The 21263-nt window shown below is 32.4% G+C and overlaps 2 protein-coding genes across 3 annotated transcripts; both read left to right on the top strand.

Moving 5' to 3' along the window:
- The first annotated feature begins 111 nt into the window (after nucleotides 1–111).
- TAF7 (TBP-associated factor 7) lies at nucleotides 112–3212 on the top strand. 2 transcript variants are annotated; one of them, XM_011026855.1, is made up of 6 exons: nucleotides 112–274; nucleotides 814–933; nucleotides 1683–1816; nucleotides 1905–2024; nucleotides 2190–2259; nucleotides 2833–3212. In XM_011026855.1, exons 2-6 carry the CDS (start codon nucleotides 819–821, stop codon nucleotides 2994–2996), a joined length of 603 nt encoding a protein of 200 aa, XP_011025157.1. In that variant the 5' UTR covers nucleotides 112–274; nucleotides 814–818; the 3' UTR covers nucleotides 2997–3212. The 2 variants fall into 2 exon arrangements, with proteins under 2 accessions (XP_011025157.1, XP_011025158.1); XM_011026856.1 differs by lacking the exon at nucleotides 112–274 and adding an exon at nucleotides 722–727.
- Nucleotides 3213–17445: 14233 nt separating this feature from the next.
- LOC105126104 (uncharacterized) lies at nucleotides 17446–21263 on the top strand. Its single transcript, XM_011026854.1, has 8 exons — nucleotides 17446–17779; nucleotides 18444–18965; nucleotides 19069–19249; nucleotides 19348–19436; nucleotides 19538–19625; nucleotides 19710–19940; nucleotides 20048–20149; nucleotides 20258–21263. The coding sequence occupies exons 2-8, from the start codon at nucleotides 18487–18489 to the stop codon at nucleotides 21044–21046; spliced, it is 1959 nt and encodes a 652-aa protein (XP_011025156.1). The 5' UTR covers nucleotides 17446–17779; nucleotides 18444–18486; the 3' UTR covers nucleotides 21047–21263.

Genomic DNA, 21263 nt, shown 5'->3' with positions numbered 1-21263 from the left:
AATTTCAAATGAGAATCTCTAAAAGTTTGAGGGTAAAACTGATAAAAGAGTTGTTTGATGGTAAAACTGAAATTTCTTATATATTTGGAGGGCATGTTTGAAGTTTGCCCGAAAAAACCTCTGCAAGCTTAGAGCAAAACAGAGACCACAAAACAGAGAGACTCTGCCTTCTGTCTCCCGCATACATACACTACACACGATCTCTGCGGAAACAGAGACGTTTGAGCAGGAGTAGGCTGATCATTCCCATCTCCTTAAGCAGATCTTTATGCAGGTTAAAAAACCTTTGCTCCTCCTTTGTTTTTTTCTCCTTAAATTTAGATGATCAAAGAATAATTTTTTTTTTCTTTTAATCTATCCATGCTATTTTAAAATTTTCTGGGTGTAATCTGAACTGGGTCTTGATTTATTTCTGTTCTGGTATATATTTATAGATTAAATGCATGTGTACATGGATGTTCCTGTGTCTTCTCGAGGTTTTAGCTTGCATTTTAGGATAAAATTCTATTTTATGTGTAGAATTTAGAAAACATTGTGTGTGCCCATCAGTTTAAATTGAGATATAGAGCATCTCTGAATTTTGGAATTTAATTTCTTGCACATTCTAATCCTTTTGTTTTGTGTTTCCTGTCATCGAAGCAAGATAATAGGAGTCAATTTTTTGTTAAAGATATCTACTTTAAATTGCTATAGCTTTAGAAGAAAAATTGTAAATATCTTTATGGAGGTTCCGAGGATGGTTTGTACTTGTGTTGATTTGGGGTGGATTATTAAATTGAGTAGAGGTTGATGTGATACTGATTTGTTGTGTAGTACGAATGGAGGAACAGTTTATACTAAGAGTTACACCTTCCATTGCGGAGAAGTTGGATCGACTTTTGAGTGAAACTGCTTCTTCTTCTGAAGAACAATCATTGGATTTGTCTTTTTCTGGTGATAACATCCTTCCCTTGCATTTTATGATGTTCTTGGTTGTTGTTACGTGTATAGTACTTTAGGAATTAGGATCTCCCTTTGTGCAACCCTCTCAATTTTAACTTCATGGTTTAGCAATTTAATTTATTTATTTATCTACCCTGTGACAAGGCTGTATGAACCAAGTCATACTCTATGCTGCTAAAGATTCTAATGAAAATACATTTGGGGTAGATCTCGAGGCGGTTTCTCGAATTTAGTTTGCTGGGATAGATATATTATCTTGATACAGAAAAATGCCTCTTTTATATGGGGAAGCTATATGTCCTTCAAATGTTATTTCTGGACCTGGGGTGTGATCTTACATTTATCTGGTATTAAGTGCAGGACATGTATCAATTTGGTGTCATTTTTTCTTTTCCAACAGGTGCCTTACTGACAGAACAGTTGATACAATTTTGTACATGAGTTAGCTATCCTTTCCATATGTTGGTCACAAAGATACAATTGTTACTGTCTTAGGTTTAATGTTTCCTATAAGAGAATGATATAGTCACCGCTGCCAGAACAACATCGCGTCTATTCTCTGGAGCTCTGAAACAACTTAATTTTTCCCTGCCTTCTTTCCTTATTTTTTCTAATTCAATTTTTTTTTTGATATGCAATTTGATTAAGAACCGAGAACATTAAGTGTAGTATGAAATCATTCTTGTTGTTTTGACTAGAGCCTTAGCATTCTCATGAACATGGAATATCTTGCTTTGCAGAGGATGGAAGGGGTGGCACATTTGTCATTGGAAACGAACGTTTCCCTGCATCTCTCTTGGATCTTCCTTGTGTTGTAGAGTCCTACAAAACATATGACGATTGTGCGCTAGTTAAAACTGCAGACATTGGTCAAGTATAGCTCTTGTTAACACTTTCAGTTTATAATCTCAAAAGACTTTCATTTCTAAGTTGCTGCTATGATGAATTTTTGATTTTGACAGATGATTATGGTTAGAGAAGCAGGTGATACTGCTCCAGATGTGGTGGAGTACAGACATGGGCTCACTCCTCCTATGAGGGATGCTCGAAAGAGAAGATTTCGTAGGGAGCCATACCTCAGTGTACGATTGATCTCAATGCTTGCAAAACTTTGATATTGAATCTAAGAATCAAGAACTTTTTTGGACATTTTGAAGTACTATGAGATCAAATTGTGTGTAGCAATTGTTATTCTTGTCCTTTCAACCTGCTGCCTTTTCTGACTCTGGTGGTTTTACTTTTTACAGCCTGAGCTTGTACAGCGTGTTGAGAAAGATCTTCTGAACATCATGGCTGGGGGCACAGTCGAAAATGCTGATATCCTTAGTATTATGCATATCTTTGATTTTGTTTTCTCAGCTTAAAGAGAAATAGAAGTTCTTCAGCTTCTAGCAAACCATAGGTTTCACTATTCCGGATTAGCTTGCAATCAGGAGTATAAAATTCCTGTCGCTGCACTTATGCATGGTCTTGGCAAAAATTGGTTATATATCCATTGCAAAATCAAGAAGCTTGGGCAAGTGTCCCTTACTAGCATGCAGATTATTAAGGATGGTTTTGGCAGCCGGGCAATTGTCCTCTATTCCAATTTGTGTTGCATTCTATGGGACTGCAATGCCAAGCACACGCCCTATGTAATTTACTGATAACCAAACTTAGCTCATCGGCGACTGCATTAATTGTTGGTACATTGTGTTCCGAAAATTTAATTTGATTATGTTAATTATTAGCAAGGCAGGGCGCACCATTGCTTTAATGCAACATTCCCCATGGAGAATTTGAGGGTGGCTCGTGTTTCAGTGGAGTCCCATCAGTAATACAGTATTCTTTGTTTGAATTGTTGAAGGTGTTCATTTAATAATTCAATTAAATCCTTAACTGAATTTTTACAAGCTGAAGCTAATGAGCAAGAGGAAGACGGTGAACAGAATGCTCGTAAAGCGAATGAGAAACCTGAGCCTGCTCCTGAAGCAAAGCCTGATGTACCAGAAACAACAACTAATGCAGAAGAACCTGAGAGAAGTGATTCAGATGAGTCCGACGATTCGATGTAATGGTATATCTTATAATTTGCCTCCTATGTCGAGAGATGGTGAATGTGATTAATCCAGCCTGTATTTTAATGCTATGTGTGTTTATGGCACGCAATGACTTGCTTAGCCACTTTGACTTTTTTTCACTTGTAAATTGCATGTACTTTTTGTAGTTTCTATTGTTTTTAGTAAAAGACTGAATGAGTACTACTACATGATATTATCAGTATTAAATCCTCCCTATGCTTCCTAGAAGACAGCAGAATGAAAACAGCGAAATCTATGATGAGGTTCAATGATGTGGGCCAGCATTGGGCTTCATGAGAATATACTCCATGGTCTAGGAAGCTGGTGTGACCTAACGCAAACTCCGAAGATTTTGAGGTCTTGCCAATCTGGGCCTGGTTCCACTTTTGTCTGCTTTTGAATTGGACTAGGGTATTAGCAGTTGCACCACAACTGGGTTCAATGGCCACATCCATAGCAGGTGAGATCATCACCCCTGCCAGCAGAAAAGCTTTGTAATCCTCAGGATTGCAACTAGAAAATTTCAGTGAGAAAAACTAAACGGCTAGAAGGCAGCCTCGGATCTGAGATCTATCTAATAATCTTGTTATGACATTTATGAACAAGACACTAACAAGGTCTGCTCAGCCAGCTAACTCTCTTGGCTTGCATGCTGGATAGTCTGGATCTTGAATTCTCAAACTTGTGAATTTTCTTATGAATTTTCTTGTGCCCCACTCCCCCAGCTGAACAGGTTATTGGATTAAGTGCCAGATCTGATTCTCCGTAGTACCATATGCAGCTGCTGCCTTTGCTGTCCTTTTGAAATTTGTTCGCCCACTTTTTGCCACTTGGAGAAGTGTATGACAAGGAGCACGCTCTACAGTCCACACCATAATTATAAGACCAACTTGAGGCGTCAGCCTACCTATGAGTTGAGTATATTGATTTGTGGATCCATAGGTTACCTTAACTTATGATTTTTTTTAAAAAAAAAAACCTTGAAAAACATTATTTTAATTAAAAAAAGTTATGATGTAAAACTCAGCATAAGACTCTAGATCAGCAGGGCAAACAAGTTGGCTCAACAGTTCTAGCCAGGTGTTACAACTATTGTCTACACAACATGATTATTGTTCACGCGGCATTAAGCCTACCGCAAAACAATATATCTATGCCAAGTCTTGAGAATTCAATGCTGCAAACATGCCCTCCTAGCTAGCTCGTGATTTTCCATGCAGATATAATAATGCAGTAATGCTATGGATTTGGGAATAATTGGTGGGGTTTTTGGCGATGCTAGCTTGCTTCATTAGCTATGGTTTGACAAGGATTTGCACACAAAGCACAAAGCATGTTCAAATCACAAAGTAAAAGGCACATCGTTTCCTGAGGACATTTTAACTTCCCATCTGATGATCTCCCACCATATTTGAATTGAAAATGTAAACCTTTGTCGAGGAGAAAATAAAATATAGATGGGTCAACTGGTGCTATGCTGTGCCTGGGCAGGCAAAAGGCAGGCAGGCAGCCAAAAGGCACAGGTCAGCTTGTATTTTTTAAGGATTCTGAAGAAGTGTCCCAGTCAAGCCCCATTAGCTATGATGTGCCACACTACGGAGTTACTGTCTCAGTGGATGCAAGACGCAGCCATTAGAGAGTGTGATGGTGGATCAAAAGCAATCTATGGACCCTCCATTTCTCCTGTTGGGTCAAATGTTTTTGTTGTATTACTTTAATTAGAGAATGGAGTGGTGTTTTTCAGGTAGTTTGCTTTTACTAAGATGAAGTTCACCTTCTTAATCTTGTCAAAAACATTATGCAAAGAACATTGTATTTTACTGTTGTCCAAGATTCGCACCACGGATGTAACATTGCGGACGAGCAGTCCCCTTTTCTTTTCATTCCTTTCTGTTTCTTAATTTAATTTAATTGTTTTAATTCATATTTTCACGTTATGTATTGTTCAAACGAATTTAAGCCTTGTAATATCTAATCTAAGATTTAAAAATTTAAAAAGAAAACAAGTGTATTCTGCTGAACATGATCATTTAAGAATAAGTAAATCTAATAAAAAAATGTTTGGAATCCCAAAAAAAAAACAAAAATAAAGGGTGGATAATAAATCGTTTGTCATATAAATATTGTGTAAAGCAATGTTCAAACCCGTGAATTCTTGTTATTTATTTATTATTAACATGATTAAACTAATGTATTAGTAATTGTTTATTCATATAAAGAGTAAATTATTATAAACTAATATTATTTATTTAAAATAGCATCATTTCAGTTATTTTAAAAAATTATTATTATTGATTTTAACTCGACCAAGTTAGACTAGTTAGACTCAATCAATATCTAAGTTGATTTAAATTAAATTCCAACCTAGATTAGATTCTAAATAATAGATTTACTACGTCAATCTAGTTTGGCATTGCTTAATAATAGTAACAATTACAAAACCTGAAGTGTTTTTGAAAAATCTTCAACTGTTACGCATGTAGTGATCACCTTAATACTAATCTTTACCAAGTCTTGGTTCCAAATTCATTGGGGGAAAGCTACATCATCCTATCTATTGAAGATTTATATGCATTGAGGAAACCATGTTGTAAGTTATGGAGAAAAATCCTATGATACATTAGAAAATCATTTTCAACCTCTTCATTAAAGATTAATCAAACCATGCTAGAAAGAAATCAGAAAATTGGTTTAGAACTGGGCAATTCAATCACTTGACGCGTTTTCTTGCTTCAAATTCTCAAAAGGGACTTCTCACGTGAGTTCTCTATGCCCACGTACACCATATCAATGGAAGTGTATCTATCGAGACATTACCCATGTATTTTCTACTTCACTTTCTTGACCAGTTACATTACCAAAGTCAACACCCGTTATCTTTGTAGAACCCAATTTGCAAGTAAATTACTCAAATATTTCATTAACAATTTTTGTCTTCAAGTCCCATGAAATGCCATTCAATCTCATTTGGTCTAATAAGAGGAAGTCAAAATCTTGTTGTAAGGGGTTATGTTGAGTGCAATTTGGACGGGAACTTGAGGTTCAAGGAGTATTCTTTAGTGTAAAAAAACAAGCAATTTGAGTTGAAGTTTGGGTGAGGGGAGGATCTTGTATATAAAAGGCTTATTTGATTTTATTTGGATTTTTTAAAGGGAGGTAGACAGCAGCAAAATAAATTAGTAATTAAGGTAGAGAGAAGGTGCAATTATTAAAAAGAAAAAAAAAAACTAAGTCATGGGATGGTTTTATTGCTGATGTATCATTATTTATTTGCTCATAAATCAATTCTTGAACTCTTTTTTTTTTTTACATTTGAACACTTTAATTCCATATTAATGTCAAATTACTTATTTCTTTGAAACAAAATTGAGTTGAAAGACAAATAATAAAGAAAAAAAAGAAGAGAGGGGGGGTGTAACTTTGAGTTTCGTTTGAAAAGTTAATTTTATTCCCCTCATCTTTTTCGGTTAGTAGATGATCGGTTTTTTTATTTGTTATAAATTTAATTTTGATATCAAATTTTATTTTTTTAATTTTTTTGAGGAGAAAGATATTTATTAAATTCTTGAGAGTAAATTATCATTGATGATGATTCTGATTACCAAAATTGTTGTTATCGGTATTAATGAGTTTTTTTATAAGAAAAATTTGACCCAAATGTTTTTTTTGTTATTATTGTTCAAGGAGGCAAATCTAATCACGAGAATATATTCAGGTTTAAGTTGATTTTGGTTTTTTAAATTTTTTTTATGTAATAAATATATTTATCAATATGTTTAGGATATTTTCTAATTGTTTTAGGTAAAAAAAAGTTGAAAATAAGTTTTTTAACCAAAAAATCCGATCCTATTTTTTTGGTATTCGAGTTCTGCATAAAATAAAAAATGTATTGTTTGTTGTTTTCTTACAAAAAAAAGGACAAACAACAATTTATCTATACTTTTAAGAAATAAAAAAAATTAAGACAAGCTCGTATAGGCGGATTGTGTTGTTAATTTTTGAATATCCATGTATGTTGAGCCACCAACTCCCTTGCTAATGCTTTTTTTTTTAATTAAAAAATTACTATTTTATATTTAGGTTAAAAAAATTGATAAAAAGAATTAATGAATGAGTCAGATTTAATAAGGTAATTAGTAGTATCCAATCTATTATTTTTTTAATATTTTTTTTGTTCCTCATTTTTTTAAAATCAATTTATCCCTTGTTATCAATGCTCATTTAAAAAAAAAATCTCAAAACTAAAAAAAAATAAATTCCACCATTTATTATCAATAATCTATTTTTGCTATCTCATCCCATGAGCCTATCATGAATTTTTTTTTCTTTTTTAAAAAAATATTTCATACAAAAAAATTATTCTGTGCTTTATTATTGTATAATTAAATAAAAAAATAATCTTCAAGATAAGAAAATTTATTAAATATAATAGCATGCATAACTTGTATTGCGAGCTTGCTTGGTTGCCTCGAGTTCATATAATTTTTTTTTAATTACATGTTATTTTCTATCTATTTTACTTTTCAATATTGAATTAATTGAGGATTAAACTTTTTATTTTTTTTAAATTATCTCCATAAGTTTTCTATGTTAGTCTTGATTAACCCATATAGATTCAATGTGTTTTTATCTTCATATTAGATAACAATATCATTTAACTCATGGTTAATTTTTTTCAAGAGACATGTTGCCACTGTCTAGATATTTTTTTGCGCTTAAATTTTTTTTCCTCTAACTCGTAGACCAGGACTAGTTTACTCATTAATTCTATTTAAATTCATAATATTACTTATCTTATTTTCTTAGAAATATCTTATATTATTTGATATAAATGTATTTTAAAAAATAATTTTGAAAGCAGAACAACCTCATTATCAAGTGAGAAATGTAGTTTCCATGTATAAAATTGGCTTGAAAATATTATATGCGTTTCATATTGTGATTAAAAATATTTTTCAATAATTTAGATTTCGATATGTTTATATTAAGACTATTTAAAATAATCTAGAACAATATATGAATTGATCTAAATGTATTCTAGAAAATACTTTTAAACGCCGAACAACCACACTATCAATGAAATTTTAGTTGAAGTATACAAAACTAGCTTGAAAATATATAACCCACCATGAAACCAATTTTGGTTGTCAGTGACTATATATATATATAAGTTTTTGGGGTATCTTCTCATAATAGTAATAATATTTCTTTTAACTTTGAAGTAATAATTAAAGTGTTGGAATATGGGATTGAATGTTGAATGGGTCTAGGGTTTGATAAAAAAAAGGCCATGCATTTTTGTCGAAAGTGATGGGAAAATTCCTCTTCAAAGATTTGAGTCCAAAAGTTGAATTGTTGGTCAATTTCTTTTTTCACCAAATTTTAATTGTGTCGATTATTTGTCCCTTGAAGAGTTTGAATGATTTTTTTTCTAATTTACAGAATTCTAGGATAGTTGAAAATTCCATACATTTACAGAAACATTAAGCAAAAATCTTGACTGGCCTTTTTTCTGTGAAATAAATATCGTTCTTATCTTTTCACTCTCTGCCTAAGGTGTTGACTCATCATCCTTGCTTGACAAGCTGTCTGTGAACAATTTAATAATAGTCTCCTAGTCTTGCTTGACAAGTTCTTCAGGATGAGCTTGGCAGCTTCTTGTGAAAGGGACTCAAAAGAGGGGAAATCGAAGGGGTTGGTGAGTGTATATTTGCTTGGATCTCGTCTAGATATTCATACAATTCATTCATGAAATTAATTATAAGGGAAAGGAAAAATTCTAGTGATGCCCTCCAAGTTGAAATTGTCTTTTTTGTTATTAATATCATTATGATTTTTTATCATTTAAAATTAACTCAATCTAATAAAATCTGATGTGACCTGGATAATTAATCCAAGACTTAATTCCAACTGAATTTAAAAAAGTAATAGATGTAAAAGTATAAGCTAATTTTATCAATCCAGTTAAAAGCTAGCTTGACTTTAAAAATAATATTATTTTAGCTTATTTTAAATAATAAAAATGGTATTATTTTTTTAAAAAATAATAAAAATAAAGTTGTTTTAAATGACTTAGATCAACACCCAATTTAAGCTTTAGATACAGATACAATAGGGTTAGGTTTAATAACTTTGAAATTAACCTCGTTTTTATCAATTGGTAAATAAAGTCACAAAGTTTGTGTCTTTGGCAATCTAAAATCTTGACCAACATCGACACTGTATAAGATTGGTTAGGGTAATACATAAAGGAGTTATTTCATCTTATAATTAATTAATTAATTGGATACTATCAATATTAATGTAGAAAGAAAGAAGAAACTTCCATCCATTTATATGGATAGGTCAAGGTCGCCAGCGACCCCATCTATCCCCACCGCTCCCCACCGCAGACCGACAACTCTCTTTTCTATGCATAATGCCTTCTCTTGTTAGATGGGCAACACCATATCCCATCCCTTTGAAGTTTTTATGCCGAAGTGCTAGCTACCACTGCCCTACTAGGGCTTAATTCATATCAAGGGAGGGCAATTCACATCATCCACCGCCTAGACCAACCATGATGGACGGTGATAGGGGGAGAAATAGCGAGATATGGTTCATTTATTATTTTATAGAGGGCCGGTCATCTTCGTGTTCTTGGAAAATCAACCTTTTGGGTGTCCATTCTATTGAAGCCTTGAATTAAATATTTTTTTTTTTTAAGATTAATTAATCAATTCCTTAACTTGTGTTGATTGTGCTTAATTTAATTTTTTTCTCTTATAATTTTTCTCTTATCATCAATTTTCTACTCTTCAATTTCTAAAATAGACTACAGGTACATTTTTTTTAAAAAATAAAAAACATCATAAAATGATCAAATTATAAATATATTTAAGAACGTAAGAACTAATTATTTATTTTTAAAACTAATTCATTTTGCAAGACCACTCCTGTTTCATGTATACAATACAGGGAACTCATCATCCTTCCGTGGGTTGCAGTTCCCATGAGTGTGGTTGGGTCAGTGCATGCTTCGCTTTTTGTGCTGGTAGGCCTTACCTCTGCTCCCCAATATAGAGACTTTCAATATTATTTTAATGGAAGATTAATTTGAATCCTGGATTGATTTATATTAAAAATAAACAAATAAAAAAGCGGTTTAAACACATAGAAGAATAGTTAAGGAAATGAATTGCAAATGATTTTTTTTAAATAACATAAATTAATCAAATTAATGGAAGTTAATTTGATCTAATCAAAATTTAACCATTATTCCTTGATTTTGACTCTTCTAACTAATAACCTGAGCTAATAGTATTGAGAATAATTTCTACCATCACCCGAGGGATGAAACCATATCGCGGGCTATGAAGTCAACATCACTATTCCTATTCTTATATAAATACAACGGTTAAATTAATTTCAGATCTAATAACATCACATAATTATATATAGACCCAAAAGAAGGGAGAAATTCTAGATTGAAAAGAGAAACAAGAGTGGTCTCATCGCGAACAGCGAACAGTGGTATGATATCCAGCTGGGAAAGAAAGAAAAGAAACCGGTGAAGAAGAAGAAGAGTGTGAAGGACGGTTTGACCAATCCATAAAAAGAATAATTAAGACTTCTCTCAGTGAGAGAGAGAGAGAGAGAGAGAGAGAGGTGGTAGAAGAAGAGAATTCAGAGCCACCAAACGCCAACAACATGATCTTGACGGATGGTAGACTAAACCTCTACTTGTAGTCGCAGTGATAATAAAAAAGAGCTGACTTTTATTTGGAGTCTTGTACGTTAGTATATACATTCATTGTCCTGTGTATGCTGCTGCTATACATGTGCTGTACTAAATTACACGAGGGCGATGTAGAGTGTGTTCTTCATTCTTTATTCTTAGTATGATGTATCGAAACTAGCTTCTTAGAAGACATATAAAAACATAAGTCAGCTCTTGCTTTCTGGCCAACTATTGAGGAAAAAATTGTCTACTTAGACAGATAATTCCCGTGTTTTACACTGAGTCCTAGCTATACATAATTGCATTTTATAATAATAAGTTTTTAATCTAAAAAATCTGTTTTATTTATTTATTTTACATATAAATATTCATCTCTCAATATTTTTTTATCAAACTTATAGTTTTTAAAATCTATTTAAAACAAAACTATAAATAAAAGTTTTTTTTTTTAAATTGCAACCACAAAAACTACTATAAAGACTCACTAAATCATGAATCACGAATTCTTTAATGTCTTGAAATTTTTACATATAAATATTCATCTCTCAATATGTTTATCAAACATATAGTTTTTAAAATCTATTTAAAAAAAACTATAAATAAAAGTTTTTTTTTTAAATTGCAGCCAGAAAGACAACTATAAAGACTCACTAAATCATGATTCACGATTCTTTAATGTCTTGAAATAAAATAGAAGAAAGTGAGAATATATTCTCTATACCTTTTTTTAAAAATGATTGGAACTCGTTCCAAATTTATTCTGAAAAAAGCTTTATTTGATATGTGCGTTTTGCCACTCCTGCTTGAACATGCTTTTAATTAGTTTTTATAACCTGTCTACAAAACGCAATAAATCCTACACATCAGTGGTCACCACCGGCATCCCCACCACTGTCACCCTCGGCTGGCTACAATTCTCCATCACATCTATCTCTTTCATGCCATTGTTTATGTTTTTGGCTGTCGTCGGTGGCACTGCCAACCGCGTTTCTTGCTATAAGGCCGCTTCTCGAACTACTACCGCTACGACTATCGCAGTAGTTAACACTGACAGTTGGCTTTATTTAATTTGCTCGCATGCTTTCCAGCTATGCTTGCTTTCGTCCCTACATGTTATGCTCACACCACCTTGTTGTTATCGTCATCATATATATATATGAAATATTTTTAAAATATATTAGATCAGATATAAATGAAAATAAGATCGATATCCATTGAAGAACATGTCTATAAAAATAAAAAACAATTCAAAGACATTTAACTGTAAGAAAAAACATGATTAACATCTGATAAAATAAAAGTTTTTTAAATTATAATTCATAAATAACTTATAATAAAAATAAGTTAAAATGACTCTTAAGTTAGGGATGTATTTGATTAAAAAAAGCTCAAAACTTCTTCTTTTTTTTAAAAAAAAAGATATATAGTATAAGCTAGCAGCTATAAATTAATTAAACATTGTTTGGTATTTGTTGTTTGAGTGTTTTCTAACATGATTTTTATTTGAAAAAATATTAAATTAATATTTTTTTAGTTAATTTTGTTATGAGAGGTTAAAAACATTAAAGAAAGTCATACCAATACTTTTATAAAGTTAAAAACATTAAAGAAAGTCATACCAATTCTTTTATAAAAAAAAACATATTATTCAAGTTAAAGAATATTTCTAGTCAATTTATAAAAGTAATATCAAACTAATTCTAAATTAATAAAGGATTCCATGGAACTACAAATGACATGTTCTATTTAGGGATGATGATAACCTTCCTTACCATTAATTCATTAATGAATCAATGGTCATTTCGTCGTTTAAATAAAAAATATTTTCTTGCTCTATACAGTGTAAGAGGTTTTAAGCCATTATACGATGCCTTTGCCTGCAAACTATATGATTAATGCAACCACACCACGCAAGGAAAATTCATGTGAGAGGCTGATGTCCCTGTTAAAAAAAAAAGAATAATTTTAAATTCTAAGAGTTAAAACTATATATTAAAATATAAATTTTAGCCTTTGTAGGAAAATTTCCTTATCTTGCCCCCTAAAACCTTGGCTGTGAGCAATAATTTGTATAAAGAATTAATTCCATGAATTTGAAGATCTTGAAGCTTTTTCAAATTTTCCATTCATCACCAAAATCTTACAAAGATCCACATCGATCCCCCCACCAAAACCTTTATATTTTAAAAAATAAAAATTGTGGCTCATCATCTGTTAATTACTTCCTGATCTCCATGTTTTGTGCTGTCCAGCTAAATTAGGGTTTATAAATACATCTAAATATTGATGATCATGTATCAATCCCAGATTAAGGGCACTTGGGTTGTATTCATTGGATAAGAAATTAAACAGCATAAATTAGGGTTAAGAATATATTTCCCTTGTCAACCCCACCATTAATTACCACATGAAATTCTTTAAATTAATTATTCTACTTAATTTTCTACACCGGCTACTGTCGTGGGATATGGCTGTCTAAGTGTTAGGCATGCTTCATTCACACCAAGCAGAACCACGTGGTCAAATACCCACTTGACACACAAGGCTCAACAAGCTTGTACGGTACAAAGTACCCATCTCAATATTGTTGAATTTACAGGTACAGAGATCTGAAACGCCAGTTGTAAGTGACAATGCTTTGTCCCGTTTGTTTTCGTTACCATCATTATGATTACATGATTGATCAAGGGAGCTTTTTAAATTATTTTTTATAGAAAATAAAATTAATATTTTTAAATTATTTTATATATAAAATTTTAATGTTTGAATATTAAAAATTAAAAATTATTATTTCACTAAAATTTTAATTAAAAAATATTTAAAAGAAACAACATGCCCCACATGTATTTCTCAGACATCCACTAACTATGTTCATGGCTAATTAATTTTCCATGAAATAAAATAAGAGAATTGTTTTTTAATCATGTCTTGAAAGGTAAAAAAAAAAAAAAATTCACTCTCCAAAGCTGTTTTAAATATATTTTTATTTTCTGATTCTATTTTTTTTTTTTCGAATACAATTTTTTTCCCTTTTTATTTATTTTTTTTTATCTCCAAAGCAACACTGCAAGTAAGAAGGATTCTGTAATTTACATAAATCTTCACTGCAAACGATGTGCTTATTTTACAGGTCGTATATATATATATTGAATTAAATCTTGAATCCAGGATCTTTAATTCCCTGATATTAAATTAAATTTGACAACATGGCATAACGGTTGTGGTCAGACTTTTATATTGGTGGAAGCATGTGAATTTGATAGTATACTTGGAGTTAATTAAATAAAGCTTAAAGTTATTAATGGATCAGTGTATAGAATATTCTAAATTAATTTCCTTTTTAATTCGCTCCCTTTCTTCCCGAATCAAGCTGATCAAGGGACATTAGTTTGACGTAGTGCGTGGTAGGGTGTTAAATGTGAGCAAGGTGAGTTGATGTTTTGTTTATATATATGATTTTTTAAATTTATATTACTTAAATATAGATGAATAATCCGATTTTAAAATATTTTATTTGAGAAGTTAGTTCATAATCATATGATAATTGGGGGTTGAATATGCTCTGTGCCCTAAATTATGCAATGCTTCATCACTCATGGAAACAATTAAATGCATCCATGGATCAAGCAGTCCCTCCTTCCTTCTCCTCTACATGCATGGTTGAGCTATCACAATTGCATGAAGAATCTTTGATGTCTGAAAACAGCTGTCCACACCCAAATCCAAAAATTTTCCTTGATATCGTTGTAAACATGTTTAATTAATATTTAATTTCTTGTTCTTGCTGTACGTTACTTTCCGACACATAAATATAGTTTATACTCTCCTTGGTATGGTTGATTTATTTATTATTATTGTTTTTAGCGACGCGTGATGTGATTTGCGTTGTTAAATAAATGTTAATCCAAGTCTAAGCTTAGAATCATCTGTAAAAGATTGAATTGTAAAGGGATGGCCGCGGTAAATTAAAATTAATGGCTTGGTTTCAAGATTTTTTTTTTCTAGTTAAAATATTGTTATTAATTTTACTTATTTTTTTTATAAATCGAATTGGTTTCAACAGGTCAATAACGTCGCAAGTTAACCTACCGAGAAGAACAAGTTATATCAAATAATTTTTTACTTATTTTCTTCTTTTATTTATAAAAAAGGACACCCAACTTAGATGAATTCAACTTTAATTTTGCTTAATGTAGATTTCAGTGCAGAAAAATCAACGTGGAAGCATCATTGCCATAACTTTGTGTACATATATTAGTTAATCCGTGTGGGATCATTGATCACGTAATTAGGCATAATTAAGCACCATTTAATTATACCACTTCTTAAGAGACAACTCTAGTTTTTATGGGGTGCCAGACTCTTTCTGACTATAAAGAAGGTTCTGCCACTGTAACCAGAATTAGAAAAGAATTGGTGGTGGAAATTTGGAGGATATAAAGGAAATTAATACATCTCATTATTTTTTTTCAGTTTTGAAAATATAAAAATCTATTCTAAAATTATTATTTTATGTCTTCATCTCTATCTTTTTCACTAAAGATGTTTTTTATTTTCATTGTTTTTAATTATTTTTAATTAATCTTATACCGGTAACAAAACACTACCTATAACCTATCATTGCTTTGAGGCCAAAACTTTCAAGTTAGAAATTAGAAATATATATCCTCCAAGACCCAAAATTTCAAAATGCAAATAATTTGGAAATTGAATTGAAGGAGAAAGTCTTGGAGTATCCATGATTTAATTGATGGGATTCAAAATACATGCACGATCCTCCTAAAATCGAACACATCACTCGAAGACATAAAGTAATCTTAGGACAGATAATTAATCTACTCTTGTATTTTAAACCCCCACCACCAAAAAGCCCTAATACTTTTAATTATTTCTTAATTTAAAGATTATTAAACTAAAGACAAGGATTAGACTTCACAAGGACTTTTTGTTGTTATTAGCCAATAAAAAATCCCTCTTTGTGGGATATTCAACAGTCAACTAGTGGGTCATCGAAGAAGAATGCATGGAAGTTTCAGTCGTGATTTTTGAGCTTCCACTTTCTACAAAATAGAACAAAAAAAAGAATATTAGCATTTTGAATTTAAAAAAACTCCATAATTCATATCCATCCAAAAAAATCCACGTGTGCAAACACGTCAATCTACCAAATCCACCCTAATTAATATTCAATCTTAGTTAATTAATTACCTTCAAGAGGGACTGATTAGTAGTTTCGCTATGGTTCCCGGTGGATGAACAATAGTTAAAGGTCGTCAGGGTTAAAGAGAGAAGCTTGCAGGTTAAGCAAATAACGTGAGTGATGACTTCAACATTGTTCAATGACGTGCGAGCTGGGGATGCATATATCAAGAACAAGTCCAATCTCTCACTTTTTTGTTATGAAAAGAAACTGTCTGCGGTTTGTGTGAGAATGACCCGTAAGACTCATGGTTATAAACCCTAAATCTAAGTAGCGGGTTGACTTGTAAGACTCATTGCTATAAAATTTTGATTGGCTTGTGGTTTAATCAATACCGTGAAATCGATCAAAGAAAATTTATTGATATTTTATATTAAAACAACATTATTTTAATAAATTTTTTATTAAAAAATTTAGATTAATTAATTTAGATCAACATGAAAGAAATTTTTTTATCGGGATTAACTTTAATGAAACCTAAAAGGATCGAAGCAGTTAAAAACATAATTGAAACTATAATCCAAGTATTTTTTTTTATATATACATAATTTTTAAATTTTATTATTATTTATAACTGTTTTTTGTTAATTTTAATTAATAATTTAGTCAATTTAATCACGAATTTATTCAAAAACTATATCTGTTGCTTTTTTTTGTTTCAATTAATACTTGAGTCAATTTAATCAAGAATTTATTTGAAAATTATTGAATGGTTTGTATTTCATTAAAAAGACAACGATTTTCTATTAACTAAAGTAATCTCATTTCTAAGAAAATATATATTAAGATAATAACTTGTTTATTTAATTTCTCTTGAGAAAAAGGATGAAAATAGAAATTACCTGAACATTTTTGCTCAACACATTTCAGCATCAACACATCAAACTTTACGTCACCTACACTTCCAAGAAAATGTGCAGGGAAGTAATAAATGATGGGGTGCAAGGAAGAAAATGTTTTTAAAATACAAAAATAAATAGAATTTTATCCATAAAGTTGAACGCAAACACAAAAAATAAAACCACATCCCTCTCTAAAATTCTCATGGTCAACATCATAAATAATAATTAAAATAGGTAATTGCCATATTACTTAAACCTTGCAACACAAGAAAACCCGTTCACACCCCTTCTGAAAAAGTCAATTATTTTTTTATTTAATTATTTGTTTGTTTACACGTTCAACCTTGTTTTAAATTTAATATTTTAATATTTTTTAAGTGGTCAGTCACGGTTTAAAACGCTATAAATAAATGGGCTCTAAGTAAGGGAAAAAAACTTAATAAGAGATTAAATTAATTTTGATGGTAATCAATAATTTTTTTCTGTGGGATTAATCTTTTTTATTTTTTTGTTTGAAGATAAAAAAAAAAACCTTAATACTTTTTTTTTTTTGTGGGATAAAACGAAACCTCCTGGATTCTAACATAAGCAGAGTCTCCTCCACGTGGCTGGAACAAAAGGCTGACTGACTGATTGCCACCCTCCCTCTCTCTCTCTCCATGCCTTAAAAACTCCACTTCCCATGTCTGCTGCTATATACAAATTCCTTCCTATTATTCTCTCTGTATTTCTTGTTTTAATCTTTGATAACCTCAAATCTCGCCCCCCCTCTCTCTCCATGTCTTTAAAACTCTCATTTCCCATGTCTGCTGCCTATATATAACCTTCCTTTAGCGAAGCATCCTATTATTCTCTCTGTATTTCTTGTTTTAATCTTTGATAACCTCAAATCTCGCCCTCTCCCTCTCCCTCTCCCTCAAGTACAAGCTCGAAAAATTATCAAAGATCAAATAAGCTGACCCCTTTTAACCAGGATTTTCGTACCTATAATTGGGTTATTAATCCACAATTCAAGGTAATGCCTCCTTCATATATTCTTGGGGTTTGGTTGTTTTTTCTGTTTTTAGTTTCTTTTCTGTTTCTGTAACCCTGTGTGCTATAATGGTAAATGTTTGGTCCTTCTGCATTCTTGATGACTTTGTTTTTCTGCAAAAAGTTGTGTTCTTAGCCATTCTTGGTTACAGTTATTATCATGGTAAATTGGTAATGTCATTTTTGAGACTTTGTATTTTTTGAAATGGTTTTGTTGATCTTTTTTTTTTTCTCCAAGTTGATGCAGAAAGATGTTATTTTTATGGACATTTGTTGTACTGGGGTTTCTTCATTATGTTCTACTTAGTTGAATAAAAGTATGCGACTTTGCTTAGTTGGAGTTTTGGGTTTGATTAAAGAAATTATTTTTAGTTTGCAAAATGGGTTTTGCAGATCCATGGAGTTGTTCTCTGCTATGATAAATTCATCTTCATAGTTAAATGGTCTCCTGTTTCTTGTGATATGGTATTGGTGTTTAAACCAAGCACCTTATTAGGCAATACTACCAAGAGAAAACATGAGTGTTCTGAGATTTCTGCATTTGGTTATAAGAACATGCAAATCAATACTGTCAGATTTTGGAAATATTGACAAATTACATTTTATCATTTAAAATTAACTTCTGTGAATTGGTTTTGTTTGAACAGGAATCCAGAAAGTGTAGATTGCTGGAAACCCTTCCCTTCTTGAATGGGAATATCCTTTTCCTGCCCATTTTCTGAGTACGGCGATGTGGATACTGGCTTAGAATCTGTTGTTGTAAAATCCATCAGCTTTGGAGACAATGAAGCCAAAACTCCGGTACGATCAGTTAGTTTTGGCAGTCAAGATTTTGAGCCTACAATATTGAAGTCTTCAGGTTCCGGGAAGATGGTAGTAGAAAGATCTGTTAGTTTTAAAGGAGAAGAATTGGAAAGAATGGTGTCTATTAGAGCTTCTCCACTAGACAAAGAAAAAGATGCCTCCACAAAGTTGGTTAGCATAAACAGCAAAGAGATGGATAACCAGTCCCTAATCTCAGATGATAGTTTGGAGACGATACGAAAGTTGGCAATTTTTGATTCCACCAGCCCCAAACACCAGGCTGCTGTAAAATTGCAGAAAGTGTACAAGAGCTTCCGAACCAGGAGAAAGCTCGCAGATTGTGCAGTTCTTGTTGAGCAGAGCTGGTATGTATCTGTTGATGAGTGCTAATCCTGGTCCTCTTTTTACAAAAAAAAAATTAAGGATGCTTAACATTTGTTCTAACAAAATTAGTTTTTATAATCTCAGGTGGAAACTCTTAGATTTTGCTGAACTCAAGCGGAGTTCTATTTCATTCTTTGACATTGAGAAACACGAGTCTGCCATTTCTCGATGGTCAAGAGCAAGAACAAGAGCTGCAAAGGTTGGAAAAGGCTTATCAAAGAACGATAAAGCACAAAAACTTGCTTTACAACACTGGCTTGAAGCGGTAAGTCAAATGCAGGATTTCTATGGAAACTATATTGGTTAATTATTGCTCTCCGATCACTCTGATTCTGAATCTTTATTGCATCTTGTTTAAAACAGATTGACCCCCGGCATCGATATGGGCATAATCTTCATTTCTATTACCTTAAATGGCTTCATTCCAAAAGCAGAGAACCCTTTTTTTACTGGTAAGATTTTTTTATCCATGTTACTTTAGTAATTAAAATTTTGATTCTAGACACCTTGGATTCAAAGTTGAACTTTGTGTATACTGGCTTTGCAACTGCAGGTTAGATATAGGAGAAGGCAAGGAAGTGAATCTTGAAAAATGCCCTCGATCAAAACTTCAACAACAGTGTATCAAGTATCTTGGTCCGGTGAGCTTTCTCATCAACACTTTCGTACTCAGCCCTTTATTTTATAACGTGAGTGCTTTTACTGATAAACATTTACCATTGCAGATGGAAAGAAAGGCCTATGAAGTTGTTATAGAGGATGGGAAGCTTCTCTATAAGGAGTCAAGGGAGCTTCTCCACACCACAAAAGATGCTAAGTGGATTTTTGTTCTCAGCACCTCTATGAACTTGTATATTGGCAAGAAGCTGAAAGGCAAGTTTCAGCATTCTAGCTTCTTGGCTGGTGGAGTCGCAACTGCTGCTGGTAGATTAGTGGTTGACGGTGGAGTTCTCAAGGTATAACTACCATAACGCAATAATTCATTGCATTTAGGCCAAAGTCCCTAATGGTCTTCTGATATACAACATATCTGTTAACAGTGGCTACTTTCTATTTTTGACAGGCAGTTTGGCCTCACAGTGGTCATTATCGGCCTACAGAACAAAACTTTCAGGACTTCCTGTCATTCCTAAGAGAAAACAATGTTGATCTCACAGATGTGGAGGTAAATAATTTAAAGCACTTTTATTCTTTTCATATGATATACATTTTTATTGTACTGATAACAACTACCAGGTCATTTGATGAGCCTTTTATTTCCCTGATATTGCAGACAAGTCCTACGGATGAGGAAGACAATGCTCTTTACGAACAAAGAAGCAGCAAACACCTTAGAAACAACTCATCAGATGAGGATTTGAGTCAAGCAGTGAATGATTTAGAAACTGAGGAAATCAATGTTCAAGAATCGACTCCTGAAAATACTGATTCTGTTGAAGAAGAGACTTCTTCTGTAGTAGAAAAACAGAAGCCAGGGCGACTCAGCAACTTTGGTAGAATATTGTCCAATCTTGAAGTGCCAGAAAAGAGTGAATTGGTTGAGAAAATGGAAAGTGAAAATCATGTGGTTGGATCACGTGGCAGTAATACATCTTCTCCGGTGGAAGATGGTTATGAATCGGCAGAAGAAGGATTAGGTACAGAACAGCATTCCTTGGAGCCGAATGACAACTTGTTTGATGAAGAAGGGGAAGATCAACAAAATGTTCCCGATGAAGCGATCATTGAAAGGATAAATTCTAAGAAAGGAATCGCGTCATATCAACTGGGGAAGCAGTTGTCTTGCAAATGGACAACGGGAGCTGGACCGCGGATTGGCTGTGTAAGGGACTACCCTTCAGAACTTCAGTTCCGCGCTTTGGAGCAAGTGAGCTTGTCTCCAAGAAGCTTTCTGCATTCAAGAAGTACTGGTTTAATGAATCGTAAGGTGTCCACACCGACTACTAATTTTAGCGGGGAATTAAGACCGATTACAGGCTTACCAGTGGTAGCAGGGGAGGAAGTTTTGCAAAGAACAAATCCCCTTTCTAAAGCACAATCATTGCCTCATGGGCTTCAGTAGAGGTAGCTAGCTCCTAGTTGATTTATTCTTTTCTGTGTATAGAAAAGATGGTACAGAAATTCTTTCTCTTTTCTTCCCTTTTTGAAATCATTTATACACTTTCTTTTTTTCTTTTTCCCTGTTCATTCATTCTGTACAAGTTGGCACAGAAATTGTAAAATCTTTTTGGGGTTGAAACCCTTTTTATAGAAAATGATACCTCCATTCATTCTTACCA

The sequence above is a fragment of the Populus euphratica genome, unplaced genomic scaffold (assembly GCF_000495115.2).
Source record: "Populus euphratica unplaced genomic scaffold, PopEup_1.0 scaffold75.1, whole genome shotgun sequence".
NCBI lineage: Eukaryota > Viridiplantae > Streptophyta > Magnoliopsida > Malpighiales > Salicaceae > Populus > Populus euphratica.
This window is presented reverse-complemented; position numbering and strand designations above follow the sequence as displayed.